The sequence below is a fragment of the Doryrhamphus excisus genome, chromosome 7, assembly GCF_030265055.1.
Source record: "Doryrhamphus excisus isolate RoL2022-K1 chromosome 7, RoL_Dexc_1.0, whole genome shotgun sequence".
Classification (NCBI taxonomy): Eukaryota; Metazoa; Chordata; class Actinopteri; order Syngnathiformes; family Syngnathidae; genus Doryrhamphus; species Doryrhamphus excisus.
The window spans coordinates 5,261,561-5,285,269 of record NC_080472.1 but is presented as its reverse complement, the minus strand read 5'-3'; the positions used below and the strand labels follow the sequence as shown (position 1 = coordinate 5,285,269).

Here is a 23,709-nt window from a genome sequence, read left to right as displayed (position 1 = left end):
AAACGATACTACGCTAATGTAAGCATACTAACACCAAGCATGATAGTGCTGTGTTTATGAAAACATCTAAAAATGCTGATATCAGCATGATTGCAATGATAACATTTTAACATTAGCATGCTAATACCTAGAATAACGCAATCTTTATGTATTGATCATGTCTATCTTTGTGATCACTTTATCCAGTTCATGACACGGCTCTCAAACATCAAAATTTAATGTACATGCGATTGTTATTGCATTCATGCAACATCCATGACCAAGTACAGTAATGATTGGGTTGAAACAGATGCAGTCAAATTAATTGTAATTACTTTATTGGCAAAAGGAAAAATAAATGATGCAAGTTCTTTAATACTAAGACAGCTTCCCGACTATTCCACCTATGTTGTTACAAAGAATGCCATTACAAGGTTAACACGGTATTTGGTGCTTTACACTAGACAGGAAACTGGATGACAAATTTGTACATAATAAAAATACCACATGTTTTTGGATGAATATTAAAAATTACATATACAGGAAATTAATTACAAAAGAACTGAAGCAACTGAAGAATTTCTGAGATGGATTTTGCAAAAAAAATATTTTTTCCAGATCATCAGTATTCATTTCTGGGAGATATTTTATTTTGCAACAGGTCTACCTTTTTTACAAAAGAAGCCTAATTTTTGCTGACCAAAGGCAAAATAAGTGATACCAGTCTCAATATTTATGTTAGTCTCATTATGTCTGTTATGTCCAAAATGTAAAAGAATGAAAGTTTAAATGTACAACAAGGAACTATGTTTCCACAATCAAAGAATGAAGTTCTAAAATGGAATGAAATAATAAAATAAGTATCAAAAATAAAAAAGGGGGTGGTTTAACAGCTTGAAATAGCCATGTTGCAGACTCTTGACGGATAAAAAAAAATGAAGTAAAACAAGCCTTAAGGTGCAAACTGACATACGATCAACCGATGACATTATGGTACCACAAATAATCTAATCTAATCCAAGCATTTGCATCGCTCTCCCATCTGACGTTTAAAAGCCAAAACATTTCTAAAGTGCTTCAAGCAAAACAGGACAGACAAAAAAATAAAGAAGTCCCTCATCAGATGAATTATCCAATATAAGAAAGCTCATTTCTAACATTTTTACATAACATTGAACCTAATATTGGTTGGGGAAAATGCCTCATTTCTTTACATTTTCTTCTCCGCTGATGTGCCAAGTTTGAGCCAAGATCAGTCTGGGGAACTTTAGTACTTCGGCACTTTGGTGTAGTCCTCCATGTGAAGGTTCTTGCACAAACAGATGGCCAGGATCATCGCTAGCAACTGTTGGGGAAAAAAAACACAAATTCATTAATTCATTCATTTTCTACCGCTTATCCTCACGAGGCGGTAAGTGTCTGCTTAAGTTCATATTCATGAAAGTCGTACAAAATTAGTATATTAACATGCTAACATTAGCATGCTGTAGTAAATGATACTACGCTATTGTTAGCATACTAACACCAAGCATGATAGTACTAAGTGTTCATGAAAACGTCTAAAAATGCTAATATGCTGATATCAGCATGACAGCAACGCTAACATTCTAACATTAGCATGCTAATACCTAGAATGATAACACCTACCATGATACCAGTAAGTGTCTGCTTAAGTTCATATTCAGGAAAGTCGGAAAAAAGTTAGCATATTAACATGCTAACCTTAGCATGCTGTCAACCTATGAAAATGCCTAAAAATGATACTACGCTGATGTTAGCATACTAACACCAAGCATGATAGTGCTAAGTGTTCATGAAAATGTCTAAGAATGCTAATATGCTGATATCAGCATGATAGCAATGCTAACATTAGCATGTTAATACCTAGAATGACAACACCTACCATGAGAGCAGTAAGTGTCTGCTTAAGTTCATATTCAAGAAAGTCGTAAAAACATTATATTAACATGCTAACCTTAGTACGCTGTCAACCTATGAAAATGCCTAAAAACGATACTGCGCTAATGTTAGCATACTAACACCAAGCATGATAGTGCTAAGTGTTCACGAAAACGTCTAAAAATGCTATTATGCTGATATCAGCGTATGCTAACATTGCTAACAATGCTAACATTAGCATGCTAATACCTAGAAAGTGCAATGTACGAGCGCTCTGACTTTTGATTTTGTGAAGTTATATGCACAAATGCCGAAAATGGTCCTATCTTGCAATGTTAATTAATCCTTAACCAAAATTCACATCCACATTCGGGTCAGCTCTTCCATGTCCCATTTCCAACAATTGCTGAAAATTAGATCCAAATCCAAATGAATGTGTGATGGATCATGTGTACCTCAATAAATGCGATTGTGATGCAGATACCCAAGACGACCCCAATGTTGGTGAGGAACCATCTGTCCACACTGGCAGAACAACCCTGAAGAGCACACCAGGAGATGACGTCACTATCAATTCCCAAAACAGTTGATGGCGAAAATGACAACAATAAAAAACACCTTACCATGTCGTATACGGGCCAGTCAGGTGTCTGTGCCTCACAGAATCCACTCTCGGAGACGTTTCCAATTGCAAGAGACAAGTTCTGGCACGAGCAGGGAAAGAGGAGCCGAGAGCTGTTGGAAATCACCATGTTTCCGTTCCAGTCCTCATGACCGTTCCAGCCGCAGCATTCCATCTGCAAACGCAGCAGGAATGAAATAGTATTCAAAACGCAGGTCTTTACCAGTATAATTGAAGTATTACTTCTTTGTGTGCCTTGTTAACTTTACTTTGTGATTCCATGTTGGGGTTGTTACAATACCAGTCAACGATAACAATACCAGTCAATATTTTACATTCATATACATTTTTATAGAATTGTGAAGGCTCAATGCCACTGCTGGTCTTTATTCTTTCATTTTTGTGTTGGCAACGTGATTGCTGGTAGTTTTCTGTCGAATAATCCGAAGACAATCTGTATTTAAAGGTTCATTCAGGTTCTACCGCTTATCCTCACGAGGGTCGTGGGGGTGCTGGAGCCTATCCCAGCTGTCTTCGGGCTAGAGGCGGGGCACCCTAGACCGGCCGCAAGCCAATCACAGGGCACATATAGACAAACAACCATTCACACTCACATTCATACCTATGGACAATTTGGAGTGGCCAATTAACCTAGCATGTTTTTGGAATGTGGGAGGAAACCGGAGTACCCGGAGAAAACCCACGCATGCACGGGGAGAACATGCAAACTCCACACAGAGATGGCTGAGGGTGGAATTGAAAGTGAGGTCTGCGCGCTAACCACTCGACCGCCGTGCAGCCAATCTTGAGAATTTTGATCTGAAAACTTGCTCCCCGTGCATGCGTGGGTTTTCTCCAGGTACTCCAGTTTCCTCCCACATTCCATGGCCTTGCTGCCTTTGGTGTTATGATTCAAGATGTAACAGCATGTAAGGTTCATGATTCCACGTGTTTTGGTTCTAGAATGACAGTAACCGGGTCAAACCAGGTAAGACTGGACTGGAATGACCATGACCACTTACATTCCTCTGGATGAAGTCCCATGCTTGCTCAGTGGTGGAGTTGTTTCCTGGATAGTTGTCCAAAACCTTAGACACAACCTTGGACATCTCTTCATTTACCTGTGGGGGGGAGGGGGGGACAAACAGGTTGTAGTGTTGTAAAATGCTAAGGTAAACCGTTTGCTGACACAACATGGAGCAAAGATTAATTTAATCTGTGCGAAATGTTTCGATTTTTTGTGAAATTTTCCTATTGGCTACTGGCTTAAGTGCTTACTTCTAGTTCTACTATTTGTGAGGGAAATTGTGTACTATTTATATCAGTAATTCACCACTTTTAATGAATTGTTACTTAACACTTTGTCACATATGAATCTATTGCATCTAAGTAATCGCATATACTAAAATGATGTACAACCAACAAACTGTCTTTTCCTTGTTATAAAAAGGCAATTTTAATTTGCTGGCACTTATATTTGACTACTGTGGATCCATGAATTTGCAATTTTATTCATTTTTTTGTTGGAAAAACATTTTTTAAAATATTTTTTCCCCCCAAAAAGTCACCTTATTCACCCTAAGCTCGTTATAAATGATAAATACATAATCCTAAGACATTAAAAGTACAGGATAATAATGCATCATACTGGTCCTTGTCCAATACCTACCTGGATCTGTCATGAATAAATTATTTAAATTGAAAACAGGTGTTCCATCAATGGGGCTTCTCCACATCTATATATGGGCAAAGCACCACCAGATGGCAGTGTTAACTACAAACACAAAAACATTTTTACACGAGAACAAAGTATTCTATAAAACGTCTAGCCGTGGGGCAGTTGGCGTTTCCTGTGCAAAAGGCATATTTATTCAACACCGGTGTGTGTTTTACTAGTCTTTTTGTCATTCCAATGTAGAATAATTTGCAAATATGGCATTCGAGTCTAATAAGAAATGTAGCCTTGCAGTTGATAAAATTGTTATTTTCAAAAGGGACCTGTTGTGCTTTTTCTACCTTTCTGATCGATAAATGTTGTTACAATGTTGTATCCTTGTGTTAAATGATGCCAAAGCATCAGATAATGAGAAGTTTTGGATGGCTCTGAATGCTCGGTTTTACAGTTCTTCTAACACCGACTTCCAGACTTCCTTATATAGGTTGCAGATGGTCTGCACTCAGAAAATGCGGACCTACATATCCGTAAGTCTTTGGGAGTGCTTGGAAGTGTGACCAATCACAGCACAGTGGGCGTACCTAGTGGAGGGCCGGGGATGGAGTAAATTATACACACCACTTGGGTCAGAAGCAAGAAGTCCATGGAAAGGTGCAGAATCTGGAAGATCTAGAAAGCTTTCTGTGCGGGTTATTGTGTGTAACGGCTCTATAGGAGTCTATAACTCAATACAAAGTGCCAAAAATGAGCTAATAGGTCCCATTAACGTTCCTTTTGTGAGTAATTGTCTAAAAATGTCTTTGTTTGCAATATTTTAGTGCACTGATTGCATTTGTTACATTTAAGCTTAAGTTCACATTCAGGAAAGTCAGAAAATAGTAAGGATATTAACATGTTAACCTTAGCATGCTGTCAACCTATGAAAATGCCTAAAAACGATACTACGCTAATGTTAGCATACTAACACCAAGCATGATAGTGTTCATGAAAATGTCTAAAAATGCTAATATGCTGATATCAGCATATGCTAACATTGCTAACAATGCTAATATTCTAACATTAGCATGCTAAGTGCAATGTACGGGTGCTCTGAAGTTATATGCACATATGCCGAAAATTGTCTTGCAATGTTAATGAATTAATGAATGTAATGATTTGGCGCTTGGTAGCTATAGAAACGGAAAAGATCAGTCCAAATAATACTGCAATACTGTTTGATCCTGTTAGCCTCGACACTATGTGATCATTTTAGATCAAGTGGCCTACGGAAGTTTTTGGAAAATAGCATTGAGATGACCTGTATCTCAGACCCCAACAAACAAAGTCCTTGCAAGCAATGATCTGCAACATTAAAAGCGGTGAAGTCACCAACGTCACAACCATTCTTACCGAGGCTGCTAAATTCAGACGAAAGGTATCAATACTTTAACTGTACACAACAAGCAACAACACCATTTTAAAAAGGTATGAGGCACCTTAAAGAGGCATATGGAAGTCATCATTTTAACTACAACTACCACCTTAGATTTATCTTACAGCGTGATTGATTAAAGCAAAAAGATAAAATTTCAGGCAACCCTCCAGAAAAGGGAGATAGCTCAACTCCCTGCAAAGATGTCTGCCAGCTTTCAGCATAAAATCATCCTTATGCATCCTGTCCTGGCTCCAATAGTGCTTTTCCGTTCATAAATACCAGCAAGCACCAAAGTGTGACGTAAACTCTATCTATGCTACAATGGTAAAACTCAATATAGTATTAATTTTACCACAATGTATGTGTATCAGCATGCTAATACTTTAATTTAATCTTTCATGGATTAAATTGGTATGTTCCAATCCCAGGACTGAGCGCACAGGGGACTGTAGGTTGTTTACCTCGCTATTTGTCAGTGCTACTGTGACGTTTTCACAAAATCTGACTATATTAAGTACTATTTCTTGAGCCTGAATCATTGGGTCATGTCCTGTCATGTTCACAACAACAGCATCTGTGTGTGTGTGTGTGTGTGTGTGCACACTGATGATTCATATGAGTGTGCTACGTTCAGCATTTGGTTAGATACTGTAAATAGGTTGAATGGTTGAGCTAAACAAAAGTCAAATTGGAAAAGGTAAAATTGGAAAAAAATGATGTGTAAAATATTTTTAGGGTAGAACTAATCATTTGGTAAATTTGTGGTGTGATTTAGAATACATGACTTAAAAAAACCTAATGGATGTGCTGTTATTTTGAAGGCCGGTCGTAGTGTTGTGTGCATTGAAGTCACATCACTAGAATAAGAGGAGGAGATAAATGGCATGAGAATAACAACAAAAAATCCGCTCGATTACACTCTCTATTGCGCAATAGTCATTTATTGATGGTCCGAAATATTCACAACCAGCTGACCATGACACAGCAGTCCAGGCACAGTAAAGGGCAACTACCGCTGTAGCCACGGAGCCGAATATTGTTATTCTAATGTTGGGTTTTCTTCTTGCGATATGACCAGATATGATCCGATCTTCAAAAATACAGCAGATCAGACCCAGATCCCGATCCTGCAGATCGGATCATTACATCCCTAATTATCACGACCCAAAGGAACACAGATGGACTGGTAAATTGAGTCCACATCATTGCAAACGGAACACCGATATCACTTCCCTCACTCGTGAACAAGACGCCAAGGTACTTTGACTCCTCCACATGAGGCAGTATCTCATCCCCGACCCGGAGATGGCACGTAAATCAACTACACATGTTCAACAAATTGTACAATCTTGACCACTGCACTGTGAAGGCACCCAAAGAAAGCATTTACAAAACTAGCAACAGTCATAATTCAACAAACACATAAGACATAATAATAATAGATGCTCTGCCGATGTTTCTACAATGTGTATGGAACAAGACTCTCTCCAAAAATCTCACTTAGGCGTAGCCTGTTTCATGACACTGCAGCTAAAAATTGTCTGCCTGATTGTATTCATGTTGTTTCTGCAAAGGGTGTGAACGCCAAATAATCATATGTTGCTTACCACACCCTTGTGGAAGTAGATGAGGGCACCAGCTACAATCTCAGCAATGAAGATCAACAACAGGCAGGTAAAGTACTGTAAGGATGAGAGGAATGAATGTTGAATAACATCAAACAATCAAGCTACTGTTTACATTTTCATGGACACACTCTGACCTTCCAACACATTGTATTAGGCATAATACATAATTCATAATGGCTTCAAACAAGACTAAAGCGGGCATGAATGAAAATTTTATGATAGGAAGATGAACACATTCACTACCTCATTAAAGTGAGTACAGTAATCCCTCACCACTTCACGCTTCAAATTTGGCAGCTTCAATCTATCATTGTTATTCCAAAATAACAAACCACGTTTTTTTAATTTTACATATTTTTGGATGAAATTAATCATTTTCAAGCATAAAAATGGCTAAATGCAGTAAAATACAAATACAAGGCATTCGGGAGACGCATTCAAAGACTGTGACACTGGTCACCACAGAAAGTACTGTACAGAAATGAAGTAAAAAAAAAAAAAACAGTTAAAAAAAATGTTATTATGTCGACTATATTGGGTAATACGGGTGTAAAGGTAATTATATGGGAGCTATTTCATGTCTAGAAGGCTCTAATAATGTTAAAACCCGTATTCAGTAGGTCATAAACTATGCTATAACTTGGGGCTGGGTGATATGGACCAAAACTCATATCCCAATATATTTAGGTAAATATCGATATTCCAATATATATTGATATTTTTTCCATGAACTGAATTTAGACAAAAGTCAAAGCCAAATGTGCGTGTAAAGTTGTATTAAAATGTAAACAATGTTCGAGAAAAATAGCCACTGAAATAAAATAGTATATTCTCTTTTTTTAAATAAATACAGATGAAGTTAAATCTACTGTTCAATCACGGTAGTCTCTTTAGCAGGGTTAGCAACGTTAGCGCTTCCATCTCACATTCCCAGTGACAACAGATGGTAAACACGGTTGCTGCCGTCTTTGAAGACCTTTATACCGTCTTTTTCGAGGTTCACTCCCGCTATGCAGCCTCTCTATCTCCATATTTCTGCTGGGATATCCGATCATTGGACGTAGCCAAGGGATGCTAACAGATGCCAACAGCAGCTTCCGAGTGTCAACAATGACACAAGCGGCAAGCTACAAACGTAATTGGATGAACATCCATAGCTGCACACTTGCTTAAGGGTTCGGTATGGCACAAAACAATAAGGATGTCATAAATAAAACACTATTAAACACTAAAAACACTGCAGGAGAAACTGAGCTGGTGTAACTAGCTTGTACTCGGGCGGCGCCATCTTGAAGCATGAAACCTCCGCTTCAAATCCAGTCTATATCGATATGAACGATACGCTTCTTTTTTATATCGGGCTTAGCAGAAATATATATATATATATTTAAATATCTAAATATCGCCCAGCCCTATTATAACTATGAAAATATTACTTTTATAAATGAGAAATCCTACTTCCCGGAAATCCACTTATCACCATCGGGTCTGGAACCAATTAACCGCAATAAACAAGGGATTACTGTACACCCCTTACATTTCGACAGATATTTTATGATATATTTTCATGTGACAACACGAAAGAAAAGACACTCTGATACATCCTACATCAGGGGTGGGCAAACTTTTTGACTCATGGGCTGCCTTGAGTTAACAAAATTGTGTGGGGGGCCAGAACATATATTTAACACACACACACTATAATTTTATTTTATAAAAGTGTCATACTATCAGCTATATATTCTCATTTCCCTCAAACGACGAAATTTAATTTTACATTTTTTTTTTACTGAATAAGACATCGTGTTAAAAGTTGAAATACTCTGAAAGTAACTGGCGGGCCGGATTCAAACGCATGGTGGGCCGCATGTGGCCCCCGGGCCGTAGTTTGCCCACCCCTGTCCTACATCATACTATCCTCCACTCACTATGCCAAGCAGACAGCGGATCTCGTAAATAGCTCCCAAGCAGCCAAGGAAGCCAATGAGCATGGAGAAAGCCCCGACTCCAATCAAGATGTAGCAGGCAACCTTGACAGCTATTGAGTCACCTGCAAAGAAGGAACAGGAACACAAGTTAGCGATTATAAATCATGACACAAAATTCACCTTTTTTCACGTTTGTTTCTCATAATATTACTACATAAAAAATATAACGTCTGTTTTATTCACTATTTCAACATAATGCTATTAAAATGGCGTTATTTTCTCTCATAATATTCCAACATTATGCTGGTAAAATTACAACTTTTACTCTTTAGATGACAAGCTTTTTTCCTATTAATATTTTTACTTTATTTTTGTAAAATTACCTGTGAATTTTCAGTTTTTGCAGTTTTTTTTTTATTTTTTTTTAGCTTTGTTAAACTATATTTTTACAATGTGATGAGGGCCAATAAAAAAACAGCTGTAGGTGGGCTGCAAATGGACTCTTTGTCCAACTTTGGACTTCTATAATGTATGTAGTATTCTCCTCCTCCACCCACAAAATTCACTTTTTTGTTTGTTTCTCATAATATTACTACACTAAAAATATAACGTCTGTTTTATTTACTATTTCAACATTACGCTACTAAAATGGTGTTATTTTCTCTCATAATATTCCAATATTATGCTGGTAAAATTACAACTTTTACTCTTTATATGATGAGCTTTTTTCCTCTTAATATTTTTACTTTATTTTTGTAAAATTACCTGTGAATTTTCAGTTTTTGCAAGTTTTTTTTTTTTTAGCTTTGTTAAATTATATTTTTACAATGTGATGAGGGCCAATAAAAAAAAAACAGCTGCGGGTGGGCTGCAAATGGACTCTGTGTCCCACTACTACAAGCTTTGTAGTATTCTCCTCCTCCACCCACTAAACTAAAAGAGCTGAAACGTCCACAATCACCCACCCCATAGCGCCAACAATGGAATTCGAAGTAGTACTTGTAAACGTAATATGTCAATGAGCATCAAGTACAAAGCTAATGTGTCTACTGTACATTAACCCTTTTGTTATGGCTGCTTTCCAAGGTATGACGGCATTGCCGACCGCCGTGAAACTCATGCCCTCTCAGCCAGGCCTCGCCAGACTGGTGACGAGTGCAGTAATGAGTACGGCGGTGAGCGCGCTGGGCTGATGTGATGCATGTTGATGCTGGAAGGAGCAGAAAGGACCCAGTGTGTGATGAGAGGACACCTGCAGCGAGGCCACTGACAAAGCACAAATGTCCTCAGTGACGCCCGAAGACAGCCACACACTCTCTCTCTCTCTCCGCGACTGGAGAATCCTCGTTGTCGGTGTCTGTGCTTCTGCGTTATTTGTTTGGGGGTTTCTGTTCACCAGACACTTCTTCATTACCGTAACTATTGAACATGCACATGAAGTCCTTCAACTAATCCGCCGACTTGAAAAATAATATTTTTTTTAAGTGATAAATATTTAAAGAGAAAGCTTTGTGTTATTAGTTAATATCAACATCTCAGCCTTTTCGTGTTACATTATGTCTTATGCTCTATTTTCCTCCATTTTCGCTTCCTCTGCGTTACTGTGTACACGAAAGGAGACAAATCTATCTGTTCTCAGAGAAGCTAAAACTGTTATTGTTTGTCTCTTAGATATTCATAGACATTTAAACATTCCAAGGGCCCACAGCCAGACCTTGGCCTGATTTCTGCCTGTAAAACCTGGCTCCATTTGAATTGGCCTACATACTGTACGTACTTCTATTTCATACGGGTCAATCTGTGAAAATAATACACTGGAAAAATATATTTAGTTTAGTGGTTATTATTGCTTTTCTACATGATTTTTGTGCAGATTCCTTTGTCAACGTCTTTTGGATCTTTAGTATCATTTTGGCAATATTATTTTTGACAGTATAGTTATCGACTTCTAACGTTTTGTAAGTAACGCAATGTCCCCAAAGACACACACACACACACACACTGTGCATGGTTTCACTTCATGAAAATAATACTCCCAACATGTCTATTTGTGTTATTACACCACATCAGTCCTCATCAATACATTCTTGGATGCGTCCTTCATTCTTTTACTGCATTGTTTGAAAAAGTGTGACCTCCATCGCTAAGCTTTCTAGGGTGAGTTGACTTTTTTTTTCCAACTTTAGAATACAGAAATGAAACTGCGAAAGGTCTTTTGAAAATGAAGAAGCACTAAATGAGTAATACATTTCCCCTTATAGGACTAATAAAGGCATATCTTATCTTCTCTTATGATACATTTCCAGTGTCATGATGATCAGTTTGTTCCCCTGAAGAGAAAATTAGATGTTGAATTTGAGACTTACTGAGGACAACTATGAAGCTCTGATTGTCCAGGAGGAGCCACAATCCGAAGCCCATGACAACGGCCCCGAGTAGCTTAAGGAGAAAAACAACACACATGAGCCTGGCTTAATAAAGGCTGCGCACATGCTATAAATCGGGGCACAACACATTCTTATAATCATATTTGATTGAGTCAAATTTGTCATTTTTGTCACGCTTGTTCCATGGAGGGCCGAGACACTGAAGGTTTCCATTAAAGTACCTCCTCCTTAGTTACCAACGGTAACTAATTTATTACATTAATTATGTATTTTTTTTTGCATAATTAACACCTAAGCATCATGTCAAGCCATATGACAGCTCGGTTATGACAGCATACGACTTCATAGTGTAGTGTCCCCATACAACCACACAAAGTCTGACCCTCTTTTATAACTTTACTCTGACCCTGAACACACCATATACTGTACAGTACGTATCTCCAACTCACAAAACACAAGTCTAAAACTCCTCGGAACAACACTTCCCCATTGTCACAAGACAGTGGCGAGATGCATTCATGAACAATCTGAAAACCACATAATGTCTTAATTAATAAACAAAAACAAAAAGTGGATATTCTTATCCCTCACTAACCTACAGTACCTCTTACTGTGGAAGTACAATTTGATGCGTTTTGATTAAAAAAATGTAATCATTTGACAGCCCTAAAAATAATATAATATTCTTCTTTCTCCAAACCATCTCAGTCTGGCCTCTCTGACTTTATCTCCAAGGCCTCTAACATGTAATATCCCTCTGATGTAATCGTTCCTGATCCTATCCATCCTGGTCACCTCAGAATCCTAATCTCTGCTACCTCTAGTTCTGCTTGCCCTGAAAATAATATAGATAAAAATAATATGTAGAAAATTGGCATGACTGAAAGGAATCACGGCGAGCAGGCAGCCGTGGGTTGCTAGGTCTTGTTTTGCTTTAGGATCAAATACTTTCACTCAATCAAATACACACAAATTTATTACTGGATTTTGCTAACATTCTGTTCTGTTAGTAGTCATTAATAATGTGAACAATTATGGTAATGTCTTTGTGTGGAGGAAACACATTCGACCAACCCAACTTAGACTGCTGCATTAATACTAATTCATGCTAATAAAAACTATTAATTTGACTTTTTCATCATCATTTCACGTGATGATTGTGTAACTTGTACAGTTCGAATACTCACAAAGAAGATGAGATTGAAGAGGAACAGGAAATACTTGATCGCCGTCAAGCAGCCTTTCCCCATGATGGTTTATCTGCGAAGTGAAAGAACATGCGTGTTATGTACATGTAAGATATGTATACGGTCCTGTGGTGTAGTTGACATACAAATAGTAAAGTAGGGGCAAGCGCTGTTGGAAGAGAATTTGAAGTGTGGGAGACACAAATATGAAAATACACAACATTTTCGGCTTATCTCTTTCAGAGGTTGGCTTTGTTTTTAAGGCGGATGTCCTTCCTGACCTCACCCTGGCCGGGAATCAAACCCAGGCCTTCTGCCATGAAAGGAAGAAGTATGCACAGTCGTCCATGTCAGTGGCCAGTCAAAATATGCAAATAAAAAATATGAAAAATAAGTTCTATGTAGGGCGGCACTGTGGTCTAGTGGTTAGCGCGCAGACCTCACAGCTAGGAGACCAGGGTTCAATTCCACCCTTGGCTATCTCTGTGTGGAGTTTGCATGTTCTCCCCGTGCATGTGTGGGTTTTCTCCGGGTACTCCGGTTTCCTCCCACATTCCAAAAACATGCTAGGTTAATTGGCGACTCCAAATTGTCCATAGGTATGAATGTGAGTGTGAATGGTTGTTTGTCTATATGTGCCCTGTGATTGGCTGGCGACCAGTCCAGGGTGTACCCCGCCTCTCGCTCCAGCACCCCCGCGACCCTCGTGAGGAAAAGCGGTCGAAAATGAATGAATGAAGTTCTATGTAGTATTCTGATGACAAGGCATCAGTAATGTTACTTTGTATCGCATTAATAATTTGCAGAGTAAAAATGGCCCATGGGCTGCACCTTCGCCACATTCGATCTGTCAATGAAAACGCAAGAATGCTAATTTCAAGCATCTCTGGTATTAATAGTTCCAGCTTACGTCGTTCACCAGGAGGCGGTGTTCAAAAACAGGCACACCGCACCTTCAGAGTGGGCACACCGGCGTATCAGCCGGCGAGACACTTCCACTTGCGTGCAAGAGGCCAGGTGGCAGATGCAGTTGTGTTACCTAGTTCTCCACTTTCATGGTGAATGCCTTGCACTTTCATCCGCTTTTAGGCACACTACTGCTTGTCCAAACTCTAGATTTGCTTTATGAACCAATTCCTGTCAATATACATCAATTAACTTAACATGCACAAATCAAAAATGAGCTAAATTATAAAAAAATTAATTAAAATTAAATGAGTGGGTATCGCACCGGCCTCACAGCTAGGAGACCAGAGTTCAATTCCACCCTCGGCCATCTCTGTGTGGAGTTTGCATGTTCTCCCCGTGCATGCTTGGGTTTCCTCCCACATTCCAAAAACATGCTAGGTTAATTGGTGACTCCAAATTGTCCATAGGTATGAATGTGAGTGTGATTGGTTGTTTGTCTACATGTGCCCTGTGATTGGCTGGCCACCAGTCCAGGGTGTACCCTGCCTCTCACCCGAAGACAGCTGGGATAGGCTCCAGCACCCCCGCAACCCTCGTGAGGATAAACGGTAGAAAATGAATGAATTAATAATTGTATGGTCGGGCTGCACGGCGGTCGAGTGGTTAGCGCGCAGACCTAGGAAACCCAAGTTCAATTCCACCCTCTACCATCTCTGTGTGGAGTTTGTATGTTCTCCCCGTGCATGTGTGGGTTTTCTCCAGATACTCCGGTTTCCTCCCACATTCCAAAAACATGCTAGGTTAATTGGCCACTCCAAATTGTCCATAGGTATGAATGTGAGTGTGAATGGTTGTTTGTCTATATGTGCACTGTGATTGGCTGGCCACCAGTCCAGGGTGTACCCCGCCTCTCGCCCAAAGACAGCTGGGATAGGCTCCAGCACCCCCCACGACCCTCGTGAGGATAAGCGGTAGAAAATGAATGCATGAATAAATAAGTAAAAACTGAATTCTCCCTCCACCTGGGATTTGATCCCATCCTAGCGGTTATTTGTGGAAATAAACAGACAAGGAATCTGATTTCATGCAAGAGACAGGGTATACCTTGGTATGGTCGTCAGTCAACCAAAGGCAGAATGGTTTATTCATTATTGTGAATGTTTTACTCTCCCTTCAGTTCACACACTGACAATAAATCCTGCAACAGGAAAGTATCGATCATCTCCCTGCCACCAGAACACAACACCCTCTCCCTCTCTTTTCCAAATTATCCCTGGCAATCCTCTCTCGGTCAAACAATAGCCGTTTACTATACAAATCAATAAGAATCTGGGTGAAATATGTAGACCCCGGACCAGTTATCCTGCGGCAGTCCTGCAACGTGAGGGGCAAGCACATGCCCCACATTCCCATCAGAGGAAATGGGTGACTGTTACACTGCTGCTGTGCCACTTTGGTTGTCAATGAGAAATGTAAAGAACATTGTACCAACCAGTAAGTAGTTTTCTTCCCACCTGACAGCCTCACTTAACCACCCCATTAATGCCTGTCCCCACGGGAACGTTTGCGGGTCAAAAGTGTTAAACCATTTCAGCCTTGCATCCACATGGAAAGTGGTTGTGTGCTGCTGCCGCAAAGGCAACATAATATCGGAATATTGCATGACTCCCAGTCGACATTCTCCTGATATTTTTTGTTTTAGACTGCAAACTGACTCACAGTCTCATCCAGGGATGTCCAAAGTACAGTCATGGGGGCCATTTGTGGTCCATTTTGTATTGGCCTGCGACACATTCTAAAAATAGAATTTTACAATAAAAACAGCAAAAATTTAAACATCAGGAGTAATTTTACAAGAATAAAGTCAAAATATTATGTATAATTGTACAGGAATAATGTAATATTAAGTAAAATAGTCATTTTAATAGCATATGTATAGATAATAAAAATATAAAAAAAACAAGCAGTTATCTTTTTAAAGTCATAATTAAAACAAAATAATAAAGTTGTAATTTTTGGAAAATTAGGTGCAGAAAAAGTTATAATCTTACAAGAATTATGTCAAAATATTGTGACAAAGTCATAATTCCGAGATGAAAACTTACCAGAAGAAAGAAAAAAACTAAAAGAAAAACAGTTGTAATTTTATAACAATAAAGTCACAATATTAAGAGAAAAAGTAATATACTGATGAGAAGAAAAGTCACAATTTTACAAACAAACTCATAATATTATGAGTAAAAAAAATAATGTTAGTAGCATGGAGTTCAAATATTTAAAAAATATATTAGTATTATTTTAAAGTCGTAATGTGAGAAACAAAACAAATTAAGTTGTAATTATTGGAATATTAGGTTGGGCATAAAGTTCTAATATTATGGGAATAAAGGCGCAATATTACTAGAAAAAACATGTTCAAATATTATTTCAGAAGAAAGTTGAAATATTAGTTTAAAAAAAACATGGTGACAATATTAAGAGAAAAAGTCATACACTGATGAGAAAAAAAGTCACAATTTTACAAACAAACTCATAATCTTATGAGTAAAAAAATTATTTTAGTTGCATGGAGTTGAAATATTAAAAAATATATATCCTATATTTAAAAAGATTATTTCAGAAAAAAGTTGAAATATTTGTAAAAAAAAAAAGTAAAGAACAGAGTTGATAACAGTTGCAGTTTTTTTTCTTTAAATATATATCACTTCTTAGCATATCTACATGTGTTGCTTTTCATAATATCAAAGTAGCCCATGCATTCACTATGTGGCCCTCGCTGGAAAAGACACCCCTGGTCTAGACACACTGAACAAGTGCATGTGTTCTTACATGTTCTCCAGTTTTGGTATCTCACGTGGTTTTCACAGCGCCGCATGTGGGTGTGACTTATGTGACACTATGTGAACACCATTTTTTTTTTTTCAAACAGCCATATTGTGTCCCTCCCACCCTGACTGGTAACCAAAACAAAGGCAGCTTTCACACACGATTCTATGCCTTGTAACAAAAGGAAGAATTTGATACACACAGGCCTGCTACACAGTGCCTTTACTTCTCCTCCTCATGAGAAAACAACAGAAGATGGTTGGAAGATAGAACTTTCCACTGTGAGATCACACACCACCTGATGCGTCGTCGTTTATGCTACATTTTACAATACTTCTTTGTGGTAATACCGGTAACCAGCATATACAACTAAGGTAATACTTGGTATTTTGGAATTTTGCTCATCATTCACAATCATTATGTGAAACATAACACACATTTCTTTCCCTTTTCTGAGCATTCTAGCACAGGAAAATGAGTTAATATAAGCTAGCTAACAACAGACGTCATGGGGAATACCTAGCCCTCACAAATAAAAAACGGCAACATAACGGTTACATAACTGACGTATATATTAACCAAGCCACAGCGATATTGTTTTTGTAGCAGCTAACGTGAAAAAATATTTTTATCTGGCAGACTAATTGAATATTGACTGTTAATTGAATATTCTGTTAAAATAATGTAAACAGGGACCATTTACGTCCCTTCGTATCGAGCTACACACAATAACCCAACCAGAAAGCTTTCTAGATCTTCTAGAATCTGTTCCCAATCCAGCTGTATTTCCTTAAGATTTCTTCCACTCAGCTTGTACAGCTAGTATCCGGGCACGCCCATATAAGAAAGTCACCAGCTGGATGGGGCCGGTGACTTCTCACAAGGCTCACTGTGAAGTCATAGTGGGTCTTCGAAAAAAATAATCCTCTCTGAAACCAGGCATTCAGAGCCATCCCGAACTTCTTTCAGGGCTTACTTCCAAACACACAAACCTCACTATCTAAAACTTTGGCATTGAAAAGAATGCAATCTTGTGGCAACTGCATACAGTCGCTTTTAAAGTATACTCACATGGCAACCTGACAATCTATTACAGTAAAAACACAAGCTTTGTTTCAAAGTTCTATGTAAACATGATCCTCCAAACAATCCCTGTTTGAACAGAGCTGGAAAAAAAAATCCAAAGGTCTGGACAGGTACTAGGCGCATTCACACAGTTCTTGTCCTCCCGGACTGTACTGTGTTATAATTGAGTGGTCATAGGAAATGTTCACTTCACTGGAGAAGCGTGATCAAGCTCATTTTCTTGAGCCGAACAAGATGTACAGTGTTTCTTTAGACATCAACAATAATTTTGACAACAGTTTATGCAAAGTACAAAACACACAAAACACACCTTATATGCTAGGACTACGTTATGCTAGCCATAGCATTTCAGTATGTGGAATCAAACTATGGAATGGATTGAGTAAGGAAGTCAAACAATGCACAACGATGAGCCAATTCAAGAAACAATACAAGCAGTTGATGTTTGCTAAATACAAGGATGAAGAGTCTTGAACCAGTCATGATGTGCGATATATATCACTATATTGACACTTACTATGGTACCCATTTTGTCATCGGATGGTCATATCACCTCGTACTTTGGTACGTGACAACATTTTTTTTGTTGTCCCATCCAGCCATTGGGGCAGACAGTATTGTTTATGTAAATGTTCTTACATGCTAAACAGATTTGCTCTGTGTCAAGAAAGGTGTAAGTTACAACTTCCCTGTACCATGAAATTTTGAAATTTTATGTGCCGTTATTTGATGTTTTTGTTATGCGCATGGAGTGACCGGACCAGAGCAAGAAGAAACACAAAAAAGAAGAAGAGAAACTGGGGTGGGGGTAGGGGGAGACAGTAGAGAGAGAGACAAAAACAGGACTGCATCAGTCAAATGTCAATGACGGCTAAGGGTCACAATGGAGATGATATCACTGAAATGAAACAGTCAAACTTACCAGTGTCAACTGGTACGTGACAAAAATAAAAAAATATATATATTTAAAATAAAAAAACAAACAAACTATATTAGGAAAGCAGGAAGTGAACAAATGTAACAGTTACTGATATATATATCACTATATTGACACTTACTATGGTACCCATTATGTCATTGGATGCTCATATCACCTCCTACTTCGGTACGTGATTAAAAAAAAAAAAACTTAAACTATATTAGGAAAGCAGGAAGTGAACAAATGTAACAGTTACTGATTGTAAAAGTACCAGATGGAGGGGTAGGATTTAATAAGCTTTGCTTCTTCCTACTCCTTTTGGACATGTGGAACTGGGAACTGATTATGGGATGCATTCAATTGTAATCTGATGCATGTTCAAATGAAATAAAACCATTACCATTACCTCTCAATCAATTATCCTCCCTAAATCATTTTGACAAACTTCAACAGCCGACAGAAAGAATTGATCATTTCAGAGCCATGCTCTGCTTACATCTGCCCTGCATGTTGGGGAGGAGAACTGAACAGCTCAAACCTTATTAAATCCACAAATAGCTCTTGGGCAATTCCACCAAACAGGGGAAACAGGTTATAGACTCATGCATGCTCAAAGACGAGGCTTTCATTCTTACAGTATTTGCAGTAGATCTTTTTTTTGCTTTTCTATTTTCAACTTTAAAACAAGAGCTCAGATTCTACTCATCATGTTGAAGATCTCGGTTTTTCACAGCATAGGCTCTCTGAAAGCAGCCAAAACCAGCAGAGCCCATAAAGGAAACTCTTGAGTGACATTAGTTACATGTCTGACAAGCATCCAAACCTTAACCGGCAACAGCTGTGGACTCCTGCACAGCATGAGCCATGCAACGTCTCTGCTCTGGCTGGAAAGGTAATTAGGGGAAGAAAATCCTGATTTACGGACTACAATCTTTGGGGGTGGTTGGGGTCTCAGAAAGCTGTGATGGATTTAAAGTACATGAATGCCTCGCTACTTTGCACTTTTCAAGGCATACCGAATATTGCGTTCTTGAAGTTAACGGAACTTTCCTTTCACTGCGGTCAGTTTAACGTGCAAGAATCCTGTTTGACCCTCGGCCCACACTGTAGTTTGATTGACGCACAGTAACTCTGTCGCCATAAGCAGATATGGAGAAAGAAAAGAGTATTTTCTAAAGTAAAGTTAGCTTCAAAGCCCTTGCAGATGGCTCTTGCAACAAGTTCAAAGTTATTTGTATAAACTGTTATCACGGGTTACATCACCTGCCAGGGGCTGGAGCAGTGCAGGTAAAAGATGCATTCCATGCATAACTTTCACTTTCACACAAATTTTGCCATAATGTCTAAACTAATGATCGACCGATATGTTTTTTTTTCGGGCTGATGCCGATATCGATTTTTTTCCATCACCCTTAGCCAACGGCCGATTTAGCTTGGGCTGATAATTGTGGCCGATACTGCTTTTGCTCCCTCAATTTACATGAAAAAATAGTAATGGTAATGGTTTTATTTCATTTGAACATGCACCAGATTACAGTTGAGTGCATCCCATAATCAGTTCACAGTTCCTCGTGTCCTCGGCCATCTCTGTGTGGAGTTTGCATGTTCTCCCCGGGTTTTCTCCGGGTACTCCGGTGTCCTCCCACATTCCAAAAACGTTAAAAAAAAAGGTTAATTGGCCACTCCAAATTGTCCATAGGTATGAATGTGAGTGTGAATGGTTGTTTGTCTATATGTGCCCTGTGATTGGCTGGCGACCAGTCCAGGGTGTACCCAGCATCACGCCAGAAGACATCTGGGATAGGCTCCAGCACCCCCAGTGACCCTCGTGAGGATAAGCCATCAGATCAGATCAGATTTCATCATCAGATTTCACTTTGGGAAACAATGGCGGACATTTTTGCCTCTTTTCTGTCATGCTGCAGAGCAAACCACTAACTGCTTGTGTTTGGTTTGTATTGATTTGGTCCGTTCAAGGCCTAACTAATTATCCATGTAATCAAAACAACAAGTTTCAGATTAATCAACTCAGAAAATCATCATTTGCAGCCCTAAACAATTCAGAAGGTGACTATAGGGGTGTTATATCATGTCTTGAGACCTCTAATAATGTTGGAAAAAATACTAAAACAATTTTTCTATGCTCCAACTACAGAACAATTCTATATAAACAAGTATATATAGATAAGGAATCCTATTTTAGGGAAATTCACTAATCATGGTGATGTCTGGAACCAATTAACCAGATAAATGTGGGATTACTGTTGGGGGGGGGGGGACTGGTTGTAGCTGTGATGCCATCATTCCCATTACTGACCCACTTTCCCATCTGTAAAGTCCTCATGTAACATTTAGCTCTAAAAGGGGCCACATATCAGTCAATAGCACTTTAGATTTGTGCTAGTGTGACAGATATATTGACTCAATGCCATATCTGTATGAAATGGACGTAAAACGCATTTGCATAAAGTCACGGACAGCCGTGTGTTTGTGGCTGGACGTTTCTTTAACTTTCTTATCAAGTCATTTTGTCCTTAAAATGCCAGATCACGTGTCTTCTTTTAGGCAACTAAGTCTGCTGTGGTTGCTTCTGATTGGCTGAAATCCTCATGACAGACGGTCAATGTGTTTTTAGCGTTAGTTAGTTCTGTTTTTTGGCTAGCTTTTTTTTAGCGAAATATATGTGAATAAAATTCCGTTTAAAATTTAAAACTTCACAAAGTACCAAAGACGAAGAAAATGCTGTTTATCACACATACTGTATATAGACAACACTTGAAACCACCACATTAACTTTTACTGAGGAACTTGATGTTGTGACCAGATGATCAAGTCCCATGCCTGGACCCACGCGAGCGCTTGCCGTAAACGACACCGTTTGACGAAAGCCGTTTCCGTGTTCAATATTCGGTAAATCCCTCAACACAACATAAAAAAGATGCTTAATTACTTACTGATTCAGAAGACGACGTGCAGAAAAGTTTAGTGCGCTCAAATGCGGACTGCTGGCCGGACCCAGTGACCTCCTCCAGCACGACGCCGACAACAATGAAACAGCCACAGGCAGGCTTAAGACAGACAGAGGAGGAGGAATCGCACCCGGGCGCCATCATGTGGCAGAAATGGGAATTGATTAATTCCTCAATCTCCACAACACCAAACAAAATACTGGGTTCAAAAATGCTGGTGCATTCACAACTCAACTCACCTCGTATTAGTGTAAAATTGTATAAATTAAATCAAATACAATAAAATAGTACACATTAGTACAAGACACTCCAGGCTACATGTTTATTTAGTAGTATACTGTTTGTATTTAGTGTTGAAGTACCTTTAATTGCGCCTCCTTTGGGGCATTTGAGTTATTTTTTTTTCATGTTGTTCCTGTCACCTAAAATCAATGATGCAATGATTGCAATGCTGTTCAAAGCTTTTGGCACATTCTCAAAGTATAATGTAACAACAAAACAAAAACCCAAACCTCAAAAACAGCAGAAATATTAAAAAAAATCAGCAGTAATTTTACAATAATAATGTCAAATTATTAAGAAAAAAAAGTCGTCCTGATTTTATAAGACGAATGTAACAAGTGTAATTTATTTTTAATTCATAATGAGAAATAAACTAAACAAAAAAACTTGTTGTTATAATACCATGGATATGAGGTCAAAATATTACGGCAATGAAGTCATAATATTACAAGGAGAAATGGCAAAGAATTTTAGCTGATTGCAGGGCCTAAAGCTGTACAGTAGGCTAACAACAATAAACTAATAGTATGAGCAAAAATAATTTCATTTTGCTAACACTAAGTTGAAATGCATTTAAGTCATAATATTGTGAAAAATAAATACAACAAAAACTGGGGTGAAAATATTATAGGAATAAAGTAATTACATTACAAGAACAAAAAAAACTGCTGTAATTTTACCAGAATGATTTTACGGCCCTGTCATTGTTTCATTTTTCAGTATGTGACCCTCTGTGGAAAAAAAGTTTGGACACCCTTGATCTACTGTTTATGCAATCTCTGGCTAGCAGATGTTACCAATAGTGGTTTAAAAGAAAAGATTGAAGAAATAAATGTCTACATTTGTAACTGAACCCTGAAACATCTGTGCTTAGTCTGAACTAGACAGCCAGGGAAACTCAGAATCGATGATGCAAGACATCTCCTTGTGGACAATAGTAGTTTGCAGCTTTACAAGCTGGTGTATTATCACTAAAATACAACATTTATATATATCACATTTATGTAAATACTGTATTTTATGCTACTATGTTACTCTGAAGGAATGATACTTTCATCCAATGTAAAGTAGTCCGTGTACAGCTTGGACAACCCCCCAAAGAGGAGGACTCTTTTTGAGGATGCACCACAAATACTCAAAAGGCTTTTGGTCCATCACCTATACCCGCAGCTTCTTTAGCAAGGCAGTGATTGTCTTGGTGGTGTGTTTGGTCTCCTTTTAAATAAATGAACACGCATACAAGTTACATTGGAATACATCTCGTAGTATAATAAACAGTTCTCAATCGTTAAACAAACTAAAAAGTGCTGCCCTAACAATTCCAATAGTCCTGGGCGGACTGACTGTATATTCCCACTTCATGCTCACACCATTCAACATTGAGTGACCTGTCTTCATGGAGACAGGCGGTGGTGGTCGTGGTGAGGTCAGGGCCAGTCTGGAAAGAACACTGAGCCTCCTCATACCACATCCAGTCACTCACGGAGAGAACGTGAGCAACATTCAAGTTGCAAATGGTGTAATTCTGAGATCACAGAGCTAAGTAAGTCATTGTCAAGCCCCAAACAAAGAAAGTCACAGTTTGCCAGCCCGGCTCCGGGTTTCACACTCTACTATAACGAATGAGTGATGCGCTCGATTAATGACACGATTAGAGCTTGTGGTCTGAAGGCTGACCTCACCTATCTCAATGCACGCTTCTCCACCCACTGTCCTCCACTGAAGGCAATAGACACCAATTGTTAAGTCAATTGTTAAGGATGGGAATATTACAGTATTTTCACAAAGCCTTCTATGGTTTTTCGCATCATTAGAGCTCTCTAGACATGAAATAACACCCCTATAGTCACTTTTACACTTGTTTTACCCATTATGGTAGACATAATAAGAGAAAATATGTCAGGGAAAGCTTTGGGGGTGTCGGCTTAACTGAGATTTTACTGATACTCAGAGTTCATGACTAGGGGAAGGGAATCCATGGAGGGCAGCGCAGGGGCAG

General features: G+C 38.6%; 1 protein-coding gene across 1 annotated transcript; it reads right to left on the bottom strand.

Moving 5' to 3' along the window:
* Positions 1-295: 295 nt before the first annotated feature.
* LOC131131909 (CD82 antigen-like) lies at positions 296-21,543 on the bottom strand. The gene is made up of 9 exons (XM_058076944.1): positions 21,414-21,543; positions 12,720-12,792; positions 11,512-11,584; positions 9,146-9,267; positions 7,197-7,271; positions 3,523-3,621; positions 2,502-2,675; positions 2,334-2,417; positions 296-1,324 (listed from the first exon to the last, which is right to left on the bottom strand). Exons 2-9 carry the CDS (start codon positions 12,780-12,782, stop codon positions 1,247-1,249), a joined length of 768 nt encoding a protein of 255 aa, XP_057932927.1. The 5' UTR covers positions 12,783-12,792; positions 21,414-21,543; the 3' UTR covers positions 296-1,246.
* Positions 21,544-23,709: the final 2,166 nt, after the last annotated feature.